General features: G+C 41.0%; 1 protein-coding gene across 2 annotated transcripts; it reads right to left on the bottom strand.

The window, feature by feature from the left end:
* Positions 1-214: 214 nt before the first annotated feature.
* Positions 215-23,267, bottom strand: MRS2 (magnesium transporter MRS2). 2 transcript variants are annotated; one of them, XM_063298972.1, is made up of 11 exons: positions 23,033-23,267; positions 20,191-20,264; positions 19,316-19,352; positions 18,958-19,070; positions 17,585-17,758; positions 16,665-16,795; positions 15,615-15,731; positions 12,192-12,344; positions 3,301-3,418; positions 2,478-2,591; positions 228-840 (listed from the first exon to the last, which is right to left on the bottom strand). In XM_063298972.1, exons 1-11 carry the CDS (start codon positions 23,244-23,246, stop codon positions 730-732), a joined length of 1,356 nt encoding a protein of 451 aa, XP_063155042.1. In that variant the 5' UTR covers positions 23,247-23,267; the 3' UTR covers positions 228-729. The 2 variants fall into 2 exon arrangements, with proteins under 2 accessions (XP_063155044.1, XP_063155042.1); XM_063298974.1 differs by lacking the exon at positions 2,478-2,591 and having other exon boundaries at positions 215-840.
* Positions 23,268-27,806: the final 4,539 nt, after the last annotated feature.

Here is a 27,806-nt window from a genome sequence, read left to right as displayed (position 1 = left end):
CAGCTTCTTTAAATATGTCCCAGTCAGTACACTGAAAACAGCCTCGTAATGCTTCCACTGCTCCCTCGGGCCAGACTCTCACCTGCTTCACAATTGGTTTTCCTCTAATTAACAAAGGCCTGTATGCTGGAATTAGCATTACAGTAGGATGGTCTGAAGAACCGAGATGGGGGTGCGGAGAAGCCTTAAATGCGTTCTTGATGTTAGAATAGGCTAGGTCCAGTGTGCTCTCATTCCTAGTTGCAAAATCCAGTTATATGTGGACAACGGAACATTAAATTAACATTCTAGAAAACTACATTATTTTCAAGAAAGAATTTGCTATCAAAGATAACATTAGTTTTACATAAATATATCTCACTCTTTAGAAATAATGTAGACAACACTTTTATCTTTTATGAACTATGCCTGTGAAGGAATACAAGTGACACTATTATTAGGGTAGACACAGAGTTTCCTTACATTGGCAAAAGATTGAACTTCATCAGAATTCCTAAAGGAGGCATTAGTTTGGAAAAAAAGGGGGAGGAGGAGGTGCTTTTTAACATCTTCATGATTCAGATTTTCTCCTGTGGTATACAAAACTCTGAAGCCTTCTCTCCATAGCTGAAGATTTATAACTTCGTATTTTTGGCATATAACACAGTCAAATGATAAAGGCTGCTGTATTTTTAAAAAAAGGAAATCCAGGAAGATAGTCTCAAATTCAGATATCCTGGAGTATTCATGTCATTGGCTGGTCATCGTACTTCTGCTTGACTCAAAGGATTCTGTTTTAAAAACGTTCTTAAACTCTACTTTCCCATTTGCTGACTGCGTTTTTTTCAGCAAAGCAGGAATCTAGAGGGGAAAAAGACAGCAGAATGAGGATTGTGAAAACTGGTGAAGTTGGTGGTGCAATGGTGTGCTTAAGTATGCTAAAGGAAGGCAGCTTGCACTAGCTAACCCGGACAGCCACACTACCTCTTTCAACCTCTTAAGTAGAATAGGCTAGTTCATTATCTCTACTTATGCTAAAGAACACTGGCGGTATATTACCATTTCTTTGCTTATACTATACATGGTACACTAAGTATAAATATAGTATCCTTGGAGTAAGTGAAGTTGTATCTAATTAAGGTACAAAGGGGAAGTCTGGCTTGTTCCTTAGTCTGGAACTACAGTATGTACACCTGAAATATACACTCAGAATCAAATGGAGGTTTATCAATCATGTGCATTTCTGCTAAGCCATGTGCAACCACCATTAAGCAGAAGAAGTTCTTAAAGGACTACATTTGACTTTTTAAAATAGGAGCCTCCCTTCAAAACCCTGCCAGAAAGTAGAAGCTCATTCTGGCTGTTATTCTTAGAATTCTGCCTGAAATTAGGAGGCACTGTCTCAGAGGGCAGATGGTGCTGTGATTACAGCAGGAAGATAGCGCTTAGGGCATACACAGCAGCAAAGCCATACTGTAAGGAACATTCATCACACAAGACAATTCTTTAATCATCAATATGCCTGCATAATTCAAACATTCTCAAAAACAAGACAGCCAACCAACAGAATTCAGGATCTGAATAAAGCTTGTAGATTAACATCACCCTAAACCCAGGCAAAATACAGAGAGAACTGGAAATGCACAATAATTCACCATTCTGTTTGTTTTATGATATCCCACCTTTCGTTCAGGAACTCAAGGTAGTGAGTTACCCAAGGTAGGTCAACACACATAAATCGGATCATACATGTCCTCTATAATCCCAGAATGCAGAGCAAGGAATAATGTTCTGAAGCTACAGGAAGATAAGAATCTGATCAAATATTAAAAAAAGAGGACTGAAGAGTAGGAGTAGTGCAATGGTGGGGGTGGGGGTGAGCTCTCTTTCACTTGATATGTACAAGTAGAAACAAGATAGCCAATTGTCCAGAATGCATTAATAAACTGATAGGAGATTGGACTTGACAGTGTAATTGGCCCCTTCTGGTTCTACAGTAGAACTTCATTTCTGTTAGAAATGATGCATTTGTCTACAAAGTATTGATTTCAACTCAGGAAACCTATTACTGACATTCCTGCAACTGTCATCACATGGATCCTCCAAATTAGACCTCAAAATGTGTAATATTATTCAATGGAACTTTTGCAGGCTTAAAGGTGAAATGGACTGCCATCCTGGCAGCCAAGGATTAGTAGGAGAAAACCATTCATTAATATATCCATAATAATCAAATACACTTCCAGCATGACAAATACACATTTAGCTAAACTACTACTTCTTGGTGGCTTTCTATAGAGAGCAGGCAATATATTATTGAATTCATATACTGTAGCCACACTCTACTACTACTTGTTTTATTTCAGGCTTTTATACACACGATTCAAATGGCTTTGTTGCTTCTTTTATTCCCAATATACCTGCATACGAGCATTAAGCTAAAATGTTGGGAAGGAATGAGGTAGCTTAATATCAGTTAATAATGAAAACATACTTACTGGTGGAAGTACTGAAGGTTCTAGATGCCGCCCAAGAAATGTAAGCAGGCGCCGCCAAATTAAGCCACTGCCTAGGAACATGATTCCTGTCACCAGCCAAAACATTCCATGGTTCTGATATTGTAAGAGCACACAATGAATCATTCCCACCTCAAAACCTTCATTATATATTTAAATCTTACGACATTTCTTAAAACGACTCTTAACTGAGGGTAGCACACATTTATCAACCCAGGAGCAGCACTTAACACACCAGTCATGTAGGGATGACATGGAAAGTGAACAGATCCCTGGCACCTACAATGGCTCCTTTTCTTCCCATTGGAATTCCCACTAAACAAAGACAACTGCTTTTAAGCTTCCTTTTTTTTTTAATCATACGCTCTATTGGAGCTTCCAGAAACCTTTTCTGCCCCATTAAGAGGAAACCAGTGAAATGGAGAAAGGTCGATGAAGTAAAGTTGATTTCTTCAAAAACCCTCTGATCTCCCATAGGGTAAAGCAGACTGCATTTGTTCAGATATGATTGTGGTTACTGGTGCTCCTAGTACAAATCTCAACAAGTTGAAATGCCAGCCTTTTGATGTAACAGGATATAAAACAAGTAGGGATGCTGTGCAGTTCCATAAAGAATAATATAAAGCATTATACAGTAAATAGCTTGCTAGCCTGAGACAATGGTCTCATGGTATTTTTTAAACAATGCGTATCCTATTTGCAAGTTCTAGCAACCTGGCACACTGCAATTAAAAGCAGCCCTTGTGACTTTACTGCAATATTTTACAAATAATCTGGGAATGCTGTTTTCAGTATTGTTTCTCACCTCTTCAAATGATGATTCCAAATTCATACCAAATGCTACTCCTATCAGTCCAAAAAGCGAGATTGAAAAAGTACCCATGGTCAGCTGCAAGTTCAACCTCATCATAACATTACGGTGGCTAAAGAGATAAAATATAACTCTGTTAAATTGAAGGATTAAATGTGACCATTAATATTTGCTTCAGAGATTTTAAACAACTTTAGAGAAGATGCTCTTTCATACTTGCTTCTAGGACTAGGATTCCAGGTTATAACCAGAGTTTCTAAAATCTACCACTATACACATTTTAGTTCAGCCTGTGGTACCATCCATTTAATGCTATTGTTGCTCCAGAGCAGTGTTTTCCAAGCTTGACAACTTTAAGATGTGTGGACTTCAATTCCCAGAATTCCCTAGCCAGCATGGGGAATTCTGGGAGTTGAAGTCCACACATCTTAAAGTTGCCAAGCTTGAAAAACACTGCTCCAGAAGGATACATCTTTACCAATGAAGATTAGTTTGCCTACTACAGGTAGTCCTCACTTAATGACCCATTAATGTCCCTAATTGTGACCAAAAGTGGTTGTTAGGTGAAAAATCATGTGACCGCACAGCTTAGGAACAGCAGTTCGGGTAGTCTCGGTTGCGATAGTTAAGTGAAGACTGTGCCATTGTTAGGCAAGGACTTCACGCTTCTCCTGCCCTGCCACCTTTGCCTCCACTTCAACTCCCCCCCATCTCTGCCCTTTTGGCCACCCTGCCACCTCTGCTGCCCCAGCTGACCTTTGCCATCTTCTTGCTGCTGATGAGGTGTGCCCAGCTGAGGCAGCTGCTGGCCCTCACGGAAGCCTCACAGAGACCTTGCAAAGGGCCAGCAGCTGCCTCAGAGGGTGCACCTTGTCAGCAGCAGGAGGAAGATGATGAAGGCCAGCTTGGGGCAGCAGGGGCAGTGGAGTACAGGGCAGCAAGGGTGGTGGAGGGCAGGGCAGCCAAAAGAGCAGAGATTTGGGGGGGAGATAAGCGGGTGGGTGAGTTGAAGTGTACCCTCTGGAGTCCTTGGTGCTCTCTGAGCCTTGTTGTTTTCCTGCAGACGTTTCACTGCCAGACTAGGCAACATCTTCAGTGCGAAGAGGGAGTGGGCCCACAACAAGGCTCAGAGAGCACCAAGGACTCCACAGTTCAACCCCGAGCTACAAATTTTGCTTCAATTGTGTACCCTCTGGTTGTGAATATGGACGGGCTGCCAAGTGCCCAAATCTTGATCACATGACCATGAGGGCGCTGCAATGGCTGTAACTTTGAGGACTGGTCATGACTACATTCCTGCAGTGCCACTGTAACTTTGAATGGTCGCTGAATGAATGATTGTTAAACAAGGACTACTGGTAGTCAGAATGCTATGCCTTTGTCAGTTTTCTGGGACCTCCTTAGACCGCAACATTCTTTCCTCAGTTTAACATATAACATAGTGTGTCATATGTTAACTAAACTTCTAAGGGGAAACCTAGGTTAGAATAGACCCTGCTTTTAAAAAACAAAAATTTAATTATAACACCACACAAATAATGAGCATGATAAATAGGAATGAAGCACTGCTGCATTAAATTAAATTAAAGCCCCTTAAGGCAGCAAGATATGTAACACATATGTATAATTAACTCCTGAAGTTTGAATTCAGTCTTCCTTCCTGATAAGTTTCCACTCATATTCCACAGAAATACTTAATTAACATGACAAACTAATACCAACATCCAGTTTATAGCTTTGAGCAACATTTCAATTTCTTGAAAACAGAACTCTGGATCCAGTAGCTATAAAGAAGGAACAACAGAGAACTTAAAAGAATTTGTTAGAAGGTTAGAATGAAAGTCAAGTTCACATAAGCAACAATGTAAAAGCAAACAAAAGATGACTTGTTTTTCATGGCATGAGTACTTTAAGGCAAAAATAATCTGGGGGCAGAAGACCATACTTGGCCTTTGAGTAGAGTGCATGGTACTCCTGGTTAGTGGATGTGGGGAACACTTTGTGGCTCTGGAAGTTCATCTGTACATTACAGATTCTAGCTTGCATAAAATATTTATTTATTTTATTTTATTCTTCAAATTTCTATCACCGCCCATCTCTCCCAAAAAGCACAATCACCTTAAGTAAACTGGAATTTAGGTGCACTTGTGGCATGCTGACCAAAATGTGCTAAAACTTACTGGAACTGATACATATGTATGATTAAACCTGGTAACCTGGTCTACCCTGTCTTGCCAAGAAGCATTATGAGAAAGCAACATCACCCAAGCCCAGCAGATGTAAAAGATTATGGGCCCATCTACTGATGACTGTGGCACATAAAAAAATTAAGAATTGGAATATAAAAACATGAATGACTGACTGAAATGAAATAAAAACAGATACTGTATGTGGCGAGTTTGTGAAACCAAAAGAAAAGGAAAGAATGCAACAGACTGGAATGAAAGTGGTCTGAACTAATGAAACAGAGTTGATGGAAGTGAAATGAAAATGGAGATAAAAGTGAAGACTCAGGTTTAATTATAGAAGGGTTAAAATGTATGAAAATATGAATCAGATTGCTCTGGCTGTGACAAACAGGGATTTCTTAGACTGTGACAGCTGAATATTATGTTCCAGGGAATGATAAAAAAGCAGGGATAACTTTGTGAACAAATGGGCAATATTCTATGAATGTGATCCATAGAAAAATGTTCTGTTAGGTGACATGAATGGACAGGTGGTAAAGAGACAAAAGAACAGAAAAATGACTGGGTAAGAATGAAGGAAAATGGTGACAGCTTTGGGAATAGCTGCTTAGAAGTTTGTTTTGCATATGTGTCATGTTCCCATTTCAATGTGCTGTTAACATTGTAACGTTTCACATGTCATCTTCTGTTCCGTGTTCCTTCACCCGGGGTTTTTCCATTCCCTCACCCTCCGTTGTTTTGAGGGCTTGGAATGTATGTTTGGGTTTGCGCTCCTGCTCAAGGTTACTTTCCCAGGCGCGTCTAACGGCTTCTAGCACCTGGGAGGGGGAGCGCCCTGACGAGGGATGGGGCGGAACGTGCTCACAGGCAAGGCTTTTAAGTTTGTATTTGGCGCGCTTTTGCTCATTCTCAGCTTTCTCTGTATTTGCATACTATTCCTTTAATAAATCAGTTATCTTTAAGCCCGAGCTTGTGAGACTGAGTATTTGGGATTAGGCAACCGTTACATAAAGCTGAGAATCATTTCATCCATTTTCCGCTAGCCCCATCCAATCGTTGGATAAGAGGGAACGCTAGCGATGACCGAACATCAGCTTCGCGCAAGTGATGGAAGCGAGGAGGAGCGGGAGGCGGCAAGGATCCGGCCAGCTCTAACCTCGAGAGCGCAAAGAGCAGCACGTCGGGAGTTGCGGGATGTCCAACTAGATGAGCTGCTGATATCCATGCAGGAGAGCCTCAGGAGTGAACATAAAACTGTTATGGAAAGAGCACCGGGGAGGGGGTCTCCACAATTATCCTGGGAGCCCGAAGTCCCCTTGTCACCAAGGGTGGTGGTAACCAACCAACCCCTAGAAGAGCCGGTCACTCCAGCTCGTATGAGGGCATTAGAGGATAAAATGGATCTAATAGTGACAATCCTTAAGGATCTACCCAGAGATGCAGAGCCCACCCCGGAGGATTGGGAGGAAGAGCCGTCACAGTACCCCAGGCACAGTACCCTACCAACCAGGGGGAGAAGCAAGACTCGATCAGCCCGTCAGGCGGGGGGGCGAGAGGCAAGACCTCCTAGGGATCGGCCACCCATGGGGGCTCGGTGTACGCTGACATTCGCGGAACCGCCACAGCCAGCTGAGCCGGCAAGAAACTTCCCACCATTTGGAGTAAAGTTTGATGGGGATCCCACTATGCTCTCCTTCTTTATCACTAATGCTAAGCATTATATGGAAGATTGGGGCCGGAACTTTCGGTCAGAACATGGCAAAATCAATTTCATTGCCAACAAACTGAGAGGAAGGGCAGCTGATTGGTATGTGCAACTGTGCCAGGCTGAGGCAACTGAGTTAGAGGACGTCGAGGACTTTTTGTGGGCACTTAAACAGCATTTCGAAGACCCTCTAGCCCAAGAAACAGCTAAAAATGCCCTGAGGAAACTCTACCAAGGGTCCCTCTCAGTTGCCAATTATGCATTGGAATTTAAAGCTTTGTCGGGGAAAGTGGAAGACTGGTCTGAGCCAACCTTAATTGAAACATTTAAGCAGGGGCTAGAACCAGAAATCCTTCGCTGGGCACTAGGAAGAGATGATCCCAAAACGCTGTATGGGTGGATTCAGTTGGCGGGCAGCGCAGAAAATGCCCTGCAAACCTATGCCCATACCAAAGAGCTTAGACAATCGCGTCTTGCTAGAGGAGCGCGCACATCTGGACTTGCCAGCCGCCCCAAACCGAAATCCTGGGAAGAAGAAAGGGAACGACGATTCTCCAAAGGTCAGTGCCTGAGATGTGGGAAAGAAGGGCATCGAGCCAAGTCGTGCCCGAGACGCCGTCCAGAGGAACGACAGACGAAACCTACAGTAAAGTCGCCTGCTCCTGCTCCACCGCGGAAACTGAAAGTGGCCGTCGCAGAACTGGACCCCCCAGAACTACCCTTCGGAGAAGAGGAAGAAGAGTTGCAATTCAAGCAGCCGGCGGGAAAAGCCTACCACCTGCCCTGAAGGGCGCCCTAGGGCAGGTGGAAGAAACCGGGCGTAACCACGATTCGGTGAGTGGAAATTTCCCCACACTGACTGTTAAAGTTAAACTGAGCTCAAAAACCAAAACTGTGGAAGTTTGGGCCATGCTAGACTCGGGCTGCTCCCGTTCCCTTATGCACCCTGATGTCGTAGCGGCTCTGGAACTGCCCACGTTTCCTTTGCCAAGACCTATGATTTTCACCCAATTGGATGGAACTATGGCGGGAGGGAAAGCAGTCAATCATTCCACGGGACTGGTCGCCTTGCAGATGGGCTCCCATCAGGAAAAGCTGCCATTTGTGGTAGCTCCAGTGGGGGGTCCTCTGGTTATCCTGGGGATGCCTTGGTTTGTGCAACAAAACCCTTTTATCAACTGGCTACATAGAACTGTGACTTTTGCAGATGGATTTTACAAAGTACCCGAAAAAGACCTACTGGAGGACATGGAGGGTGGAGGGGTAGCGTATACTACTGTGCAAACGCTTCAACCTCTTGAGGGACTACCCAATCAGTATCAGGATTTTGCTGAGGTATTTGGGGAAAAGGAAGCAGATCGCTTGCCACCCCACCGAAAAACGGACTGTGCCATTGAATTTTTACCAAACGTAAAATTGCCTCACCCAAAAATATACCCCATGTCTCCCAAAGAGCTCACTACGCTAAGGGAGTTCATTGACAAAAACCTGGCTAGGGATTTCATTGAGCCTGCTAATTCCCCGGTAGGAGCCCCTGTCCTATTCAGGCCAAAAAAGGATGGGTCATTAAGGCTTTGTACCGATTTCCGCGGGCTCAATGCGGTCTCAATATTAAATAAATATCCTTTGCCCCTGATCAAAGATATGTTATCACATCTGGCCAGAGGCAAAATCTTCTCAAAACTGGATTTAAGAGAAGCCTATTTTCGTATTCGCATAAGGGAAGGGGATGAGTGGAAAACAGCCTTTAACTGTCCTCTTGGGGCTTTCCAATATAAAATCTTACCCTTTGGTTTATCCGGAGCACCTGGGGTCTTTATGCAACTAATCAATGAGGTCTTGCATGACCACCTATTTAAGGGCGTACTGGTATACTTGGATGATGTATTGATTTATACTGAAACTATGTCAGAACATATCCACTTGGTGCGTCAGGTACTGGCTAAATTGAAAAAACCAGAGTTGTATGCTAAACTGTCAAAATGTGCCTTTCATCAGTCACAAATTGATTACCTCGGCTATCGAATTTCAGCTAAGGGCATTGAAATGGACCCTGCAAAAGTAGAAGCTATTGTGGCATGGGAGCCTCCCCGTACCAGGAGACAATTATAAAGTTTCCTTGGATTCGCTAATTTTTATCGGGCATTCGCCCAAAATTTTGCAGAAATTGCCCTCCCCCTCACTGAACTGTTAAAAACCAAAGGACAGGGGGATACGCGACGTTCAAAGAACCCAGGCGCGCTCCTTAAATGGACTCCTGCCTGTCAGCAAGCGTTCGAAGCGCTCAAACAAATCTTTACCACAGAGCCAATTTTACAGCATCCAGACCCCTCTAAACCCTTCGTTGTACAAGTCGATGCTTCTGATTTCTCCATAGGAGCAATCTTGTTACAATCTGACCACTCTGGCGCCTTGAAACCCTGTGCTTACCTCTCTCGCAAATTCACTGAAACTGAGAGGAGATGGCACGTTTGGGAAAAAGAGGCTTTTGCTGTAAAAATGGCTTTAGAAACATGGCGACACCTATTGGAAGGCACTTCCAACCCTTTTGAAGTCTGGACTGACCATAAAAACCTGGAAGCTCTAAGCACCAGTCGAAAACTCAGTCCCAAACAGCTGCGCTGGGCTGAGTTTTTCAGCCGCTTCGACTTCACCCTTAAGTTCATACCAGGCAAGAAAAACTTTTTAGCTGATGCACTCTCCCGCAGACCCCAAGATGCTGGCCCAGGGCCAACGGTCCAAGGCACCGTCTGGACCGACAAACAATTAAGTTTGGCAGCGGTGACTCGCAGCCAGACCCGAGCGCAATCAACGCAACCTCCAGCCGCTCTGCCTTCCAGCCGCTCGCCGCGCTTGTCAATTCCATCCGATTTGCAACAACAGTTGCTTTTCCACCTTAAAACAGATACTTGGTTACAAACCAATAGAAACAGTTTAACCTTCACTGACGATCTTGCCTGGCACAACGATCGCCTCTATGTACCAAATGCTATGCGAAAAACCATACTCCAGCGTTGCCACGATGACAAGCTGGCTGGACATTTTGGCTATGTAAAAACTCTGCACCTTGTTCGCCGGCAGTTCTGGTGGCCAACTTTACTCAAAGACCTGAAGGCATATGTTACTGCTTGCCCTGTGTGTGCAGCTATAAAGCGCAAAACAGGCAAACCCCAAGGTCTCCTTCAACCTGTTGCCACCCCATCTGTCCCCTGGCAGGACATTTCCATGGACTTTATCGTTGATCTACCCCCTAGTCAACGCAAAACTGTCATTTGGGTGGTCAAAGACTTTTTCTCCAAACAAGCCCACTTCATCCCATGCGCTTCTATCCCCACCGCACAACAGCTGGCACGCCTCTTCCTCATACACGTGTACCGCCTCCACGGTTTCCCCGCCCGTTTGGTGAGTGACAGAGGCACACAATTTACGTCACAATTCTGGCGGGCATTTTTAAAACTTTTGGGCACCAAACAGTCACTTTCCACCGCGTGGCATCCGGAAACGGACGGATCTACAGAGGCGGTTAATTCTACACTGGAACAATATCTCAGGGCTTTTGTTAACTACCAACAAGACAATTGGGTTGACCTACTCCCATTTGCAGAGGTCGCCTACAACAATGCCGTTCATCAAACCACTGGTCAAGTTCCTTTTAAAACAGTTTTTGGACGTGAGTTTGTTCCTATTCCTGAACTTCCCCATCCACAACCGCTGCCAGCTTCCCTTACTGACTGGGCGGACTCTCTCAAGCACTCATGGATTAATATTCAACAAGCTCTCCTCCATGCCCAGGCTACTTATAAACGCCATGCCGATGCAAAGCGTTCCCCAGAACCATCTTTTACTGTCGGGGATAAAGTCTACTTGTCAACTAAGTTTATCAAATCCCCACAACCCTCCAAGAAACTTGGCCCTAAATTTGTCGGACCTTTCCCAATTATCGCCCAAGTTAACCCTGTTACGTTTAAACTTGATTTGCCTCACAACCTTAAACGTTTACATCCTGTTTTCCATTGTAGTTTACTCAAGCCCTACCGGCCGTCGGACCGCTGGCATCCCCAACCCATTCCACCACCTCCGCTCATGATCGACAACCAGCAACACTTCGAGGTGACATCCATCCTCGACTCCCGACGCCAGCGCTCCGCTTTACAATACCTCGTCCGCTGGAAACATTTCCCTCATCCTGAATGGGTTGCTGCTCCAGACGTGCTTTCCCCTCGTCTGGTAGCCCAATTTCACTCTGCCTATCCTGACAAACCTGCTCCATAGTTTTTTTTGGGGGGGCAATATGTCATGTTCCCATTTCAATGTGCTGTTAACATTGTAACGTTTCACATGTCATCTTCTGTTCCGTGTTCCTTCACCCGGGGTTTTTCCATTCCCTCACCCTCCGTTGTTTTGAGGGCTTGGAATGTATGTTTGGGTTTGCGCTCCTGCTCAAGGTTACTTTCCCAGGCGCGTCTAACGGCTTCTAGCACCTGGGAGGGGGAGCGCCCTGACGAGGGATGGGGCGGAACGTGCTCACAGGCAAGGCTTTTAAGTTTGTATTTGGCGCGCTTTTGCTCATTCTCAGCTTTCTCTGTATTTGCATACTATTCCTTTAATAAATCAGTTATCTTTAAGCCCGAGCTTGTGAGACTGAGTATTTGGGATTAGGCAACCGTTACAATATGTGGTTTAAAGTGTACTCATGAGCCTGCATGGAAAAGGAATGAATAAAAAAAATACGATTAACAGTTTATGATAGAGAATTTGTGAAAGATACGAAGGTGATGAGAAATTCTAAATGTGGGACTGATCACTATTTTGTAGTGTCAAGATTGGGGGGAAAATGGACATAGAAGAAAGTAAAAGAAATGGAAATTAAACTGCACAAAGAGAAAGTACAATTCTTGCATGAAAAAGTACTGGATAATCAATTAATCTCCCAGCAGAATGATGGAAAATACACATAAGGAAAATTGATGAGTTGTTTCCACACAGCTAACCTGTCTAAGTTGATAAAGATGATACTTTCGGAATCATCAATCAGTATTTTAAGTTCCCGGGTTTCATTAATAAGATCCTCTGCCTGCCGGTAGTAATTTTCCAACAGCAGTTCCATCTCCTCCACATGGTCAATTCCAGAGAGACTTGCCTCACTGTGAACAGTAACAATAAGACCAATTGCAAACAGAAGCCATGGTGATAGTATATTGCAACAAAACATTGAAAATTCACTTTTTATCAACTAACAGGAAATTCCTCCTAGCAGTGTAAAATCTGAGGACCACTATCCCTTGAGTGGCGTCTATGTGAGCGTAACATCAAGAATAGTTAGCAATTAAGAACAGTCTTTAGTTGTACATTGGATCAGCACCATTGTCATTCACCTGCCTCTAAGCATATTCAGGTTGGGGATTTCACTTATGGCAGAAAAAGCAAATGGTTTTCTTTCCGGGCAATGGAAACAGCGTGTACTTATTGTAGAGAAATCTAACAAAATCCTGATTAATTTGCTTACCTAACAGATCTTGTTCTCATTTTGCAGGTTTTATCATTCAAAATATTTTTAAAGTGAGATTTCCAAACTACAATGGCCTTATTAATAATCCATGTGGAATATCAACTGTAAGCAAACTTACCTTGGGTCTTTTTAATGATTAAAAAATATCTTTACCCAGAAGATAAAGAAGATAAATGGGTAAAAAGCTATCTTTACCAAGATTTGTACAAATGGTACAATAATATGGTAAATGTTGTGGATATACAATATTGGAACAAATCTAATATCCTGTCAACTGGTGATAAGGTAGCTACAGTTATGCAAAAAATTATGATTCCTTTATTTCTTTGATTAAATACCTTTAAGCAGGAGAAAATCCTTAAGTACAAATGAGTATCTCAGGTTGTATAGCTCAGATAAAAGAGGATATTAGGAGAAGGATGAAAATACCTTTGAGTTTATGGAGAAGAATGTAGTGAAATGAATATAGCTTCAAGACTGATACACATGCATAATAAGTAATGAATAGGTACCATAGTAGGCCCAGTTAGTTATTATCTGGAATCTTTGAAATTCTGGTAGGTACTTTGTTCCAACCAGAATAAGTACTCAGTGATTTTTTTTCAGCACCTGGCAAATACATGTATTTGGACATTCTGGGAAAGAAATTAAAATTTGATTTGAATTCTCATTAGAAATTGGTATTTTGGAACAGCCCCTATTTAAAACAATTAATCTCCTTTTTAAAGAATATGGGTCTAAAGTGGGATACAGTATAGTCACTCTTGATCAGTTAATTGTTAATTACACCTGTAAGACTTTTACAAGTTTTCACAAGGGTTATAATTTAACTAAAGAGCTGAATGGCAATTCAAGTATTAAGTTTTGCTACAATGACTCATACCCTTGTCACTCCCTGACTTAGACTGCTCACCCCCTGACGTAGACTACTCCAACATGTTCTACATGGGGCTGCCTTTGAAGATCACTTGAAATCTGCAGCTGATTCAGAGTGCAGCAGTCCACATGCTGACTGGTGTTCATTGGTGGAAGCTCATTACACCAGTATTATGGGCCCTGCATTTGTTTCCAGCAGGCTTCCTGGGGCAGTTTAAAATACTCGAATTAACCTTTAAGCCCTACATGGCTTGGTGCCTAGTTATCTGCTGCACCGCATTCTTCCACTGGAATCGGCCTGGCCAGTTTGATCTAACTGGGAGAAATTATTAGCAGTGCTCCTACTTTAGCAAGCTGAGGGGGCCAAGGCTCAGAGAAACTGCTTTTCAGCAGCTGCGCCAGTCCTTTGAAATGGCCTCCCAGTGCACATCCAGTTGGCTCCTTTCCAACTCCTTTGGTAAGCTGCTCAGAACAGAGTACTTTCAGAGGTAATTTTGGCCTTGATTCCATCTTACTTTCGCTATCTTCTGGTTTGGTTAATTTATTATTATTTTATATTTTCATTAGTTTGTGGCCCTTTCATTTTTGTTTATTGTATATTGTTTCTTTCAGTCTTTTAAAATGTATTTTTCCTGTACCCACTGAGAATCCTTAGAGATTTTGGCAGTGTACACATGAAATTAAGGAACAACAAATATGTTTTGTTTGATTTGAAAACTAGGCTAATTAAAAAAAAATCTGTGGGGGTTTTATTGGGCTTCCCAACAGATGTTTAAAAAAGGCTGGTTGTCATCCTATGTTGGAGATTAAATAAGTTGGAAGGCACCCTAGCATACATGATTTGGTCACATTCTCCAGTGAAATATTAATACAATGTTGAACCAGAATTTTGGAGATTAAGAGTAAGATTTAAAGATGTTACTGTTGTGTTCAGTATATCTCCCAAACATGGAATTTGCCTACTTACAGGGAGGTTTGGATATATTATGCCTGGATTGTAGTAAAAAAGGTAACCGTACCATTCTGGAAGGATGTTTGGGTTTCAAACTCTAAAGTAGTGTTTCTCAACCTTAGCAACTTTAAGATGCGTGGACTTCAACTCCCAGAATTCCCCAGCCAGCCTTACCTGGCTGGGGAATTCTGGGAGTTGAAGTCCACGCATCTTAAATTTGCTAAAGCTGAGAAACACTGCTCTAAAGGCTGGCTTATTGAAATATGTCAACCCGCAGCTTTTGAACTAGCTTTATACCAACAGAAAAGGAATACGGCACAGTATGATTCCATGTGATCTAGATTTACCCCAGTCTAAAAATTGAGTTGCAGCATTTTGCATTAAAATTGCAATTTGGGGTTGTAGAAAAATAGATAAATCTGTTGCTATAGTATTATTTGATTTTCTTATATATTTTTTCATCTTTTAATTTTTTACTTCATTTTTTCTTCTACTTTTTTGCATTTATGACTGCTGTTAGTTTTACAGTATTTAGCTTTTTTATTATATAGCTTGGGGTGAATTGTCTGAATGGTATTCAGTGTTCTGCTTTTTATTTATATTCTCTTTGTACTCAAGGAAATCAATTAAAATATTTGTAAAAGAATGCAATTAACCTAGTTCTGACTGAAATATGCCATGTAATAGAATTCTGTTGGAAGTAGATAATCAAACAGACTTTGAATTACAGCCCACTGAAATGCATTTGTCAGTCTCATTTTAGAGAAACCACAAGTTTTTTTAAAGGTCACAGGTCATTAACTACTAGCTATAATAATTGTCATATGATGGCTGGTTGGTTTCTGACAAAACAGCATTTGGTGTGCTTTTGAGGGGAGCACTATACATTCTCAGCATAACTATGCTACAAACAATAACACTTGGTGCAAGTGTTTGTGCAGTGAAAAATTAAGACATTTGGAAAATTAGCCGGTTTACAAAAATAGCGAAACGTATTCTCCCTCCATCTCAAAAACTTTGAAGTAGAATTTGGACAATCAGAGACATATTCCTTGAGCCTTTACAACTTATACTTACAATACTTCTGGGTCTGTCCATTTAGTCAGACACAGTTCTTCCATGACTTCTTTGTCATCTAGGATTTCCAATATTGTCTCTTTGAAAACTTTAAGATCAGTTTCTAATTCTGACAAACTAAAAAATAAAAGTGTAAGAGACCCACGACATAATATACTATATTTTTCAAAGTTAAAGTTAACCAATATTTCATTGAAGATCTGTTTGTACACATCAGCTTGCTCTGTTAGACCTCTTGCTGGGTCAAGTCAAAATCCAAAGTGCAGTCATTCTTGAAGTCTCTCCACAGTTGAGCAATAATGTATTTCATCTATGCTTGAAGGAATGCTTACTATCCATAAACCATTACAGTGGCTTCATGTTATGTAGAAATAAGAATCTGTCATCTCGGATCAACAGATAGAAAAACATCTTGTATTTAAAGTGTTATGCAGTTGGGACCTGCTACCTGAAAGACCATCTTTGCCTCTATGAACCTGCTGGGATTTGTAAGAAGTCCTTCCCCAGCTACATCTCTAATGTAGGAGAAAAGTTAAGTAGTAATAGGCATTTCAATTATGATGTCTATATTACATTATTAATGCACCAGCTTCAAACTGTTGTCTTAACCAAGACTTTTAAGAATGACTATCACCTGATTTTCTGCCACTGTTAATTCTTGGCTTTCAAGGACACTCTTTTCTCTTTTGTCTGCCACTGTAATAGATTTGTAGTATAAAATTAAAACAGAAATTTAAGTAGTTTATTTTTTATATCTGGCTCAAACAATCCATCTGCTTCAGTAGTGGTTTACAGTGTCTCACTTCCACAACTACATTATGGGTAGCTATGTTAATCTGTTGCAACAAAAAGATTATAACTGCAACAACTGGAATTGAACAAATCAATTCAGCTTTTAAGACATTAACCTACAGTGCTTTTACCCCTGCCTAATATGTAGTTTAAGCCATCTGTAGTAATAAGGGTACAGTTGTTATATAATTCAAGAAAATGGCTTACTACATCATACATAACAAGGTAATGTAAGAGAGTGAAGGTAGACTTGCTTACCTCTTTCCATTTTGCAATAAGATATGGACTTTGCTCCTATCCAGAGACAAAAGCTTAGGATCCACTAAAGCATTCAGTGTCTCAAGAATTTGAGGCTGCAGATGGCTAAGTTTGCCACTCAGGTAGCTGATCTAGATAACAACATGATCCTTCATAAGAATTAAAACAATTCTTTTAGAATGCCTTCTAAAAGAGTCCTCTTGTCAAACAAAACAGAGATATAATCTTGAACTTATAACAAAGTTGGTAATCCAGGTAGAAATATATGCAGAACACCTTTCTATTGGAAATAAAACATATACTGACCTTATCACAATTTTGATGCATGCTGAAATCTTTTATTATTCTATTTCTCACTGCCACTGATTTAAATAGTGAATTTAATGTTACTATTTTATTTTATATTGTATTGGATATATATGCAATAACATGCAATATATAAACATTCAAAAGTAAATATTTGCACTCAAAACTACTTCTGATACCTGTCAGTTATTACACTGCACAAAATAAGGGATTTTTTAAAAATCAAATCAAAAATATCTTCACTTGTGGTCAAGTCAGCCCTCTTCACTTTCCTTGCAGGAATCTCCCAATTTTCTGTGGTGTATTTTCTTTCTTTATACTAATTACAGAAGTTGTCAGGAAACTAGCTCAGAAACACAGTCTTTAAGTACAGAATAAACTAATTACATTCAGCCACCTGAACTAGCCTATAAAAAAGTGCCGCCTTTAGCCACAATTCTCATATTTATCTGCCTCCTTCAGCAAACGGTTATAATGTCCTCAACCCAATGTCCTCCAGATATGTTGGACTTAAGTTCCTGGATCTCTTGGGAGTTGCAGTCCACCATGTCCAGAGAGCTCCAGATTGGGAAAGGCCACAACAATCACGCTCAGCACAGCGTAAGCATGCTCACCCAATACTGTAGTATTGCTTCTATAGCTCTGAATTCAAAAGGCAAAGAGTATGTAACTAGTTGACCTTCTCCAGCTAGCTGAGATGCCAGTTCTTGGAATAGCCAGTTTTCCAGATTTGAACTGCGATAGTCAAGGATTAGAAGATACTCTGGTGTTATCACAGCCTTCAAAAACTAAAAGAAGCAAACAAGAAAATTAGCTAACATTTCATTACTTATGTTTTCTTCAGTTGTTATGCTAATACTGTATAATTACCTTCCCAAAGAGATTTGTCTAACCCATCCCTTGGGTTGTTAGTTATAAGATGAAAAAACTTTTTAAAAGCAACCAGAATTTCTTGGCTATGTAAGATTACTCAGAAATAAACCCTCATGGAATTCAAGAGGATTTCCTCCCAAGCAAATAGGTGTAGAATCCATTCTTGACTGTTTTGGTGGTGTTTCTTTTGCTGTTTTTTTTAATCCGTTCAATCATGTCTGATTCTCAGAGACTGCCTGGACAAGTCCCTGCAGTTTTCTTGGCAAAGTTTTTTGGAAGTAGTTTGCCATTGCCTCCTTTCTAGGGTTAAGAAAGAATGACTGGCCCAAGGTCACCCAGCTGGCTTTGTGCCTAAGCGGGACTAGAACTCACAGTCTCCCAGTTTCTAGCCCGGTGCCTCAACCACTACACCAAACTGGCTCTCTCTTTTGCTATTAGCTTTGGATTTATACAACTTGTGTTTTGTTTTTATTGCTGTTGTCCTGAATTTCAAATTGTCTCCTATTTTTATATGTTGCTTCTATTTCTTGTGGTTTTGCTAATTTGGCTTTAGTTGCTCTTCCTTATTGTACATCTTTTGATTCCATCCTTCCCCTGAGTTCTCCCATTACATTCGACGTCATAACACTTTGAAGTAGATTAGGTGAAGAATGACTGTCTCAAAGTTTTCTAGCAGGCCTCCTGATAAAGTAAGATGATGATCTTGGTCTCTTCGACACCATCTAGAGACTTTCCTCTCAATTTGCATTGGCTCATCTCCACTGTGCTGTTTCTCTTCCTAAACTATTTCAATCCTGTTTTGCCATTTAAACAGTACAATTTAACTTTAAGAACTGGCTCCTGTGTTTGCTACATCTCAATTCATCTTCCATTCCAATCTTTTCTGTAATGTTATCACTGCACAATCTAAAAGACAGAAACTGTTTTGTTTTACTGATTACATGCAAAGTATTTTGGAAGATTTTGGGGAGAAGAAGAAGGTAAACAATATTTTACTTATAATTAGTAAAGAAAAGAAATACGATGTTTCAACTTGCCATGTGTAAATATTTCAAAAGTTTTCCCAATAACTGAAAGCTGTTAAGCTACAATTATTTTCATATATTTTACTTACCTCCATTCTCATAATAATTTTGTTGTTTCTGGGTGTAATATTTACTTGATGTTGAAACCGTAGATCTCGTGCTTGAAGACTTAGTTCCTGATATAGTTCTGTTTTCTTTCTTTCTGCCCAAAAAAGATGTTTAAATAATATGAAATGAAAACATGGACCACTTGGGACAAGCAGATTATTTCTGAAAGTTACCACTTCAACAAACACAACAAATATCTGAAATTTAACAGAAAGTATTTGCAATTGCTGATAAACTGTCAGCAACTACTGATGTTGTAATATCTATTTAAAAACTCTATCATGTCTGTAAAACTTCACTTTTTTGTTGAATTCATAAGTAAAAAAGAATTCTGCATACCATAGCAAGTAACATTGCCTTCTTTATCAAACTTCATCTAAAAGAAAGGAAACAGAAAAATTTTAAACAATAGCACATTCTGAAATTAAAATTGTCCTATTTAATATGGATAGTATTTCCACTATTCAGAAATATCAAATATTTCACTATTCAGAAATATCAAATATAAATAAGACAGATTTCTACTGAATTTTATATATTCAGAAATAAGGCAGTTAACTGTAAGACGAATAACGATAACGTATTTCCACATAATGTACCTTTTATACACATGACTCAGTATGGGTGCTTTTGAAAAATACACTGTTTTCTGCTATACTAATAAAGTGGCAGATGTGGACATTATTTTATAAACCAAGAACACCAAACAGAAACTAACAGCATAATAGTTAATAGTACAATGAGAATAAAACAATTGTGTAAAAGTTTTATCTTAGTGCAATCCTAAAACGATAGACCCCTAGATGTCTCTGAAAGGGCTGGACTTCAACTCCCATAATCCCTAGCCAGCACAGATTATCTGGAATGACATAAGACTGGGGAAGGCTGCCCAAGGAAGTGTGTTTAGAACTGTCTCTTAATTCATTTATTGACAATTGATACATACATGTTTCCTCCTATCTAGTGGCCCAATACAGGATGAATTATTTTTAGCCCTTCCAATTTTACAAACTGATGTTTTAGTATTTTATTTCTTATATGCTATTCTTTTGTACCAATGTTGTGAGTGAACATTGCATTATTTAGAAATTCTAAACACATGCATTCATCTGCTACTTTACATCTCTATTCCTGCAGCATCCTTTTCCTCCACGTACCATGAGTTATCCTTCCCCTATGCCTTCTATGTCATGGACTTATGGAGGAATACTTACCACTGAAAACACTGGTGCCACACTGGCTAGAGTAGCCTGAGTCACCTCTGTACTGCAGTGCTGAGAAAGATCATCTAAAGTGAATAGGGAGAAGTAGAGGAGAGAGGCTGTAAACAAAAAGTTGCTAATATGAAGCATCAGCAGGAATGTTGTTCAATAATAAATTCCATCTGGAAAAAAGATGCCATAGAATAAAAGGTAGTTTTCTTTCAGCTTAGTTCCTGGTTACATTACAGACACAAACCACAAAGTTTTATTTCCAACAATATAGAAGTGGTAGACATGTCTTCTACAAAGCTGAAGTGCTCTCATCTTTAAGTCAGTATTAAAGTCAACTGGCATGAAATTTGTTGTCTACATTGCTAATCCAAATCTTGTCTCTACTGCCCCATTCTAATCACTGCAGTCCCTTACTTCCCTCCAGGGTAATGTCTGGTAAACCCTAGCAGGTTTTTCATACTTTTCTTTGGTTTTTCTTCGATGGTGCTGAAACAAGGTGTGTATATGTATGGAGAGGGGGCACTATTTTAACACCAACACAACTTAAGCCTGTTTCACTCTTTGGCTGGAGATGAGGTGATGGGGACAGAGAGAGAGAGAGAGAGAGAGAGAGAGAGAGAGAGAGAGAGAGAGAGAGAGGCACATTTGTGCTGGGGCTAGGTACAAGTGGGCAAGGCCCTTTTTGACTTGCATTTTCTGTACAGCATCTGTCATTCTGATGGCAAAGCGTTCTGAAGAACTGGGATAATGAGGTATTCAGCTTGTGATGGGAATTCTAAGTTCAAAATCTCATCTCAGTAGAAGGTAGGAAGAGAGAAATGGTATTTTGTGTGCTACCTCTTATCCTGACCTTGATACATTCATGTTTAGCCTCTACCTGGCTGCATGCAAAACTCTCTGGACCAAACTGGAATTCTTGAAAGCACACAGAGTTATATAGTATCCCACAGTATCTGCCCAGCCAGTTTGATCTGGCAGGTTTGGCGCATTCTGGGTTCCATCGATTAATCCAGTGTTTTTCAACCTTGACAACTTTAAGATGTGTAGACTTCAACTCCCAGAATTCTGGGAGTTGAAGTCCACACATCTTAAAGTTGCCAAGGCTGAGAAACACTGGGTTAAACATTGCCATCTCTCTGGACTCAGGAAACATGCCTTCTCTGTAGCAGCACCTGCCTCTGGAATGAGGTTCCCCCAAAATTCAAATGGCTCCCACCCTACTGGTATTTCAAAGAGCCCAAAAGATCTGGCTCTTGGCCCATGCCTTTGGTGGCCCATGCCAACTGATGCTCCTTTCTTCCTTTTTGTTCTCCTCTGGGTTTGTTTTCTTTGCCATTGTTTTTCTTTTGTCTTGTGCTGTTTTTTGTACTGCTTTTTCTTCTTAAATGTTTTTAATAACCGTAAACTGCCTAGAATCGCTGGGATGGCATATACATTTAATACATTATTATTATTGATATGCCAAAGGCTTAACCCTGACCTTAAAATTAACATTAGCACAGTACAGAACTTTCTGCTGTAACTGCAGCACTTTCCCATGCACATTTAAGTATTTACTTTGAATACTGTTGGTAACCATCCAGTCTTGCTTCATTCATTCAGTTTTCTAAAGCAAATGGGCAGCATCCTAATCTATAATACAGGAGTGTCATAAACATTCCTAAAATGTACACAATTTGTTCTGAATACTCAAAATATGGATGCTATTAAAAGTAAAAATGGGATGACTACATATTCCTTGGAGGATATTTACAGATGGGATAAGAAAGGTATCCCAAAGAAGTACTTTTAGGGCAATGTGTACAAGACACAAAAAAAATCTAAAACTTCTCATTTTGAAACAGCTGGGCACACATGTGTATTTTCCAGTTAGGTTCTGAATAGCACAGCAGCATGGGGCAGTAATTATCTTGCCCTTCTTCTGTATCCCAAGCTGTTATGAGCTCTGCAGTGGAAAGACAGAGATTTCTCTACCTTGTATGCCTCCTGCAGGGCCAAGAACAACTTTGGAAAAAGGCAATGTAGATACCTTGAAAATGATGCACGCTCCTCAGTGGAATTTCCTCAGCTAGTTAAAAAATGACAATCGGAAGAGCCTGCATTATGTGATTTGATGGACACTTCACATTTCAAAGTAAAACAAGCTGCTTGCCACTTCCTGTTTTGTTCATTATTAAAGGACATCCAGATACTAGCTGCAAACCTACTTGGGATCAGATCCATTATCAATCAACATTCTGCAACCATTAGAATGTTTATAATTACATTATAAATCAAGCCAAATACACTTTCAACACACTACACTATAGTTTGCTTAGCAATGGCTGAAAACCCCATTACTGAGTTTAATTCATCACATTATGCCATACACCATCATTCACAAACTGTAATGACTGATTTGCATTCCACATTGATTCAAACTCCAAACAAGCATGACTGGACTGAAAATCCAGTCAGTTGCTCAAAAACTGCCACATAATTCAGTAAATCTTTTTTCTACGTACAGATAAGTTCAGGCTACTTGTTCTGTGTGGAAAAGTTCAATGCCTCAAGATGCAAAGTTGTAGACGCTTTTATAATCCCACTGGGGAACTTCGGAGTACTTTGCGGATTTGCACCCAAGACACCAACTTGTTATCTATCTATCTATCTAATTTGTCACCATCTCCTGCCAAGAGGGGGACTCTGGGCGGTTCAGTCATTATTTATATTCAGGTGAAAAGATTTCTGCTGAACTTGATAGCACTTAGACAGCAACACCTTATGCCCCTTCGCTAGCGAATAAATCCATGTGATTTACTTCCCAGAAAGGCGGTGTAGACGGCCATAAGGCACGACTTACTTGCGCAAAGTAAGGTCTGTCCGTCAATTCGGTGCCACCGGCATTTTTCGGACCTGCAGCCAAGCGGCGCCCCAGCCGCAGCACCTGGAAAGCGCCACGAGCACCCTCCTAGGAGCAGACGATAGCGGTGGCTACAGCTACAGCAAATCCGCCTCCTAAGCAAACAGTGCACGCCAGGCCGCAGACGCTGCCTCAAAACCCGGACACACTCCATGTCTCCCACCACCCCACTGCTTTGCGCGTCCAAAACGCGCAGCTTCCGGTAGCGATGGAGTAGAAGGGGTGGAGCTGCGCCCAAGTTTGCTCCGGAGGCGGAGGCTGCCTGCTTCGGCGTGCGGATTAGAGCCGGCGGAAGGACGCAAACGGCGGCACCCACAAATGCAAGATAAATGCAGTGCTTTGTAATAGACGTTGAGGCAGGGTCGGATGTTGTACGTGTTGAGGCACTAAGCTACGTGCAGCTTTGAGGACCCCCCAGCATTAAAAAAAAATTCCAACAAAATGAAAATAAAATAATAAAAGTTTAATTTTTTTCTCCTGTACTTGGCGATGACTAATGAGTCCCTCTGGTGGGAGGAGATGGGAGGTGACAAATTTGATAAATAATAAAATAAAACAATCTACCGAAACCGGGTATCTTTCTAAAATTCTATTTGCGCTGGAAATATTACTTGAAAATGATGTTACAAATTTCAAACATGCTAATGAACAAAAACATTAGCACTTTCACAGTACTACTAAATTAAAAAAAAAGCATAGACTGCGGTGTCCTTTGCATATTACATAAAACTTACCTTTTATTTTGCAATTTTTGGAAAGTGAAGTCATTGATGACGTCATCAACTTTGTTGTTGTTTATTCGTTTAGTCGCTTCCGACTCTTCATGACTTCATGGACCAGCCCACGCCAGAGCTTCCTGTCGGTCGTCAACACCCCCCCGGTTCCCCCAGGGACGAGTCCGTCACCTCTAGAATATCATCCATCCATCTTGCCCTTGGTCGGCCCCTCTTCCTTTTGCCTTCCACTCTCCCTAGCATCAGCATCTTCTCCAGGGTGTTCTGTCTTCTCATTATGTGGCCAAAGTATTTCAGTTTTGCCTTTAATATCATTCCCTCAAGTGTCTGGCTTTATTTCCTGGAGGATGGACTGGTTTGATCTTCTTGCAGTCCAAGGCACTCTCAGAATTTTCCTCCAACACCACAGTTCAAAGCATCGATCTTCCTTCGCTCAGCCTTCCTTATGGTCCAGCTCTCGCAGCCATATGTTACTATGGGGAACACCATTGCTTTGACTATGCGGACCTTTGTTGTCAGTGTGATGTCTCTGCTCTTAACTATTTTATTGAGATTTGTCATTGCTCTTCTCCCAAGGATTAAGCGTCTTCTGATTTCCTGACTGCAGTCAGCATCTGCAGTAATCTTTGCACCTAGGAATACAAAGTCTTTCACTGCTTCTACATTTTCTCCCTCTATTTGCCAGTTATCAATCAAGCTGGTTGCCATAATCTTGGTTTTTTTGAGGTTTAGCTGCAAGCCAGCTTTTGCACTTTCTTCTTTCACCTTCATCATAAGGCTCCTCAGTTCCTCTTCGCTTTCAGCCATCAAAGTGGTATCATCTGCATATCTGAGATTGTTAATGTTTCTTCCAGAGATTTTAACTCCAGCCTTGGATTCCTCAAGGCCAGCTTGTCGCATGATGTGTTCTGCATACAAGTTGAATAGGTAGGGTGAGAGTATACAGCCCTGCCGTACTCCTTTCCCAATCTTAAACCAGTCTGTTGTTCCGTGGTCTGTTCTTACTGTTACTACTTGGTCGTTATACAGATTCTTCAGGAGGCATACAAGATGACTTGGTATCCCCATACCACTAAGAACTTGCCACAATTTGTTACGGTCCACACAGTCAAAGGCTTTAGAATAGTCAATAAAACAGAAATAGATGTTTTTCTGAAACTCCCTGGCTTTTTCCATTATCCATCGGATATTGGCAATTTGGTCTCTAGTTCCTCTGCCTTTTCTAAACCCAGCTTGTGCATCTGGCAATTCTCGCTCCATGAACTGCTGAAGTCTACCTTGCAGGATCTTGAGCATTACCTTACTGGCATGTGAAATGAGTGCCACTGTTCGATAGTTTGAACATTCTTTAGTGTTTCCCTTTTTTGGTATGGGGATATAAGTTGATTTTTTCCAGTCTGATGGGCATTCTTGTGTTTTCCAAATTTGCTGGCATATAGCATGCATTACCTTGACAGCATCATCTTGCAAGATTTTGAACAGTTCAGCTCGGATGCCGTCATCTCCTGCTGCCTTGTTATTAGCAATGCTTCTTAAGGCCCACTCAACCTCACTCTTCAGGATGTCTGGCTCTAGCTCACTGACCACACCGTCAAAGCTATCCCCAATATTGTTATCCTTCCTATACAGGTCTTCTGTATATTCTTGCCGCCTTTTCTTGATCTCTTCTTCTTCTGTTAGGTCCTTGCCATCTTTGTTTTTGATCATACCAATTTTTGCCTGGAATTTACCTCCAATGTTTCTAATTTTCTGGAAGAGGTCTCTTGTCCTTCCTATTCTATTGTCTTCTTCCACTTCCACGCATTGCTTGTTTAAAAATAATTCCTTATCTCTTCTGGCTAACCTCTGGAATTTTGCATTTAATTGGGCATATCTCCCCCTATCACTGTTGCCTTTTGCTTTCCTTCTTTCTTGGGCTACTTCTAGTGTCTCAGCAGACAGCCATTTTGCCTTCTTGGTTTTCTCTTTCTTTGGGATGTATTTTGTTGCCGCCTCCTGAACAATGCTGCCAACTTCTGTCCAGAGTTCTTCCGGGACCCTATCTGCTAAGTCCAGTCCCTTAAATCTATTCTTCACCTCCACTGCATATTCCTTAGGAATATTAGTGAGCTCATATCTAGCTGATCTGTGGGTCTTCCCTAATCTCTTTAGTCTGATCCTAAATTGTGCAAGAAGAAGTTCATGATCTGAACTACAGTCAGCTCCAGGCCTTGTTTTTACCGACTGTACAGATGTCCGCCACCTTTGGCTGCAAAGGATGTAATCAATCTGATTTCGGTGTTGTCCATCTGGTGAAGTCCATGTATAAAGCCGTCTCTTAGGTTGTTGGAAGAGAGTGTTTGTTATGCAGAGTGAATTGTCTTGGCAAAATTCTATCAGCCTATGTCCTGCTTCATTTTGTTCTCCCAGGCCATACTTACCTGTAATTCGAGGTCTAATTTGACTGCCCACCTTAGCATTCCAGTCTCCTGTGATGAAAATAACATCTCTTTTAGGCGTGTTGTCCAGTAGGTGCTGCAGATCCTCATAGAACTGCTCTACTTCAGCTTCTTCAGCATTTGTGGTTGGGACGTATATTTGGATCACTGTGATGTTAGATGGCTTGCCCTGAATTCGAATTGAGATCATTCTGTCGTTTTTTGGGTTGTATCCAAGCACTGCTTTAGCCACTTTACTATTAATTATGAAGGCTACTCCATTTCTTCTGTGGTCTTCTTGTCCACAGTAGTAGATCTGGTGGTCATTTGATGTGAAGTGGCCCATTCCAGTCCATTTCAGTTCACTGATGCCCAAAATGTCTATCTTTAATCTTGACATCTCACCAATAACCACATCCAATTTGCCCTGGCTCATAGATCTTACATTCCAGGTTCCAATGGTGTGTTGATCCTTAGAACATCGGATTCGCCGTTCACCACCAGCACCGTTGGCCGCTAGCCATCCTTTCGGCTTTGAGCTAGCTGCGTCATCACGTCTGGGGCTAGTTGAACTCATCCTCTGTTCCTCCCTAGTAGCATTTTGACCATCTTCCGACCTGGGGGTCTCATCTTCCGATGGTATACCGACATATCTCTGGTTGTACTGATCCATTTAGTTTTCATGGCAAGAATACTGGGGTGGGTTGCCATTAGCTTCCCCAGGGATCGCATTTAGTCTGACCTCTCTGTCATGATCTTCCCGTCTTGGGTGGCCCTTCATGGTTTAGCTCATGGCATCATTGAGGTGCTCAAGCTCCAGCACCACGACAAGGTAACGATCGAGGAAACTGATAATGCACCACATGCTTAGTGTAGAACTCTTTGTGCATGTAATATTTAGTATAGAAAGCCTTTGTAGCATTCTTTGTGGTTCAGTGAACAGTTTCAGCTTTAGAAATGACTTTTCTCTTCACCAGTGTGTTACCATTAGGCTCAAAGAGTCCCAACATTGCTTCTACACTCGGGAAAGCCAGTTGATGATAACTCAGTACAGATCCTGATAGCATAAATATGTTTGATTTGATTAATTTTGTAACTAGAATGGGGTGCATGTTTCTAGGACCATGAGGGCTTTTGCTTTCCCTTTTTAGCTCCCTGACTCAACGGCAACTGATCAGAGCATGGAGAGTGTATGGTATTAAACCCTGAGCTGCACAGAAGGTTGAGAGGATAAATAAATAACAAATATAAATAAATAAATAGGATAAATAACAAAATTTCATTATCATGTTGGAAGAGAATCATAAACTTTTCTATTAACTAGTCGGCATTTAAAATGGTTGCTTCCATTATGTTTGTCATTTCCATATATATATATTTTCTGTTGCATTTGGCTTTAACTATTTATACTTTATATGTACATGCACTGTCAAGTTATTGGTATAATAAATTAATTCATGAGCAATGCAATATGCTCATTTTTTCCCATTTTTCTTCTTAATTTCTATTTTGTGTGTGTGTGTGAAAGGGGGAATAGAAGATGTAAACACTTTTTTTTTTAAT

The sequence above is a fragment of the Candoia aspera genome, chromosome 3, assembly GCF_035149785.1.
Source record: "Candoia aspera isolate rCanAsp1 chromosome 3, rCanAsp1.hap2, whole genome shotgun sequence".
Taxonomy (NCBI): Eukaryota; Metazoa; Chordata; class Lepidosauria; order Squamata; family Boidae; genus Candoia; species Candoia aspera.
This window is presented reverse-complemented; position numbering and strand designations above follow the sequence as displayed.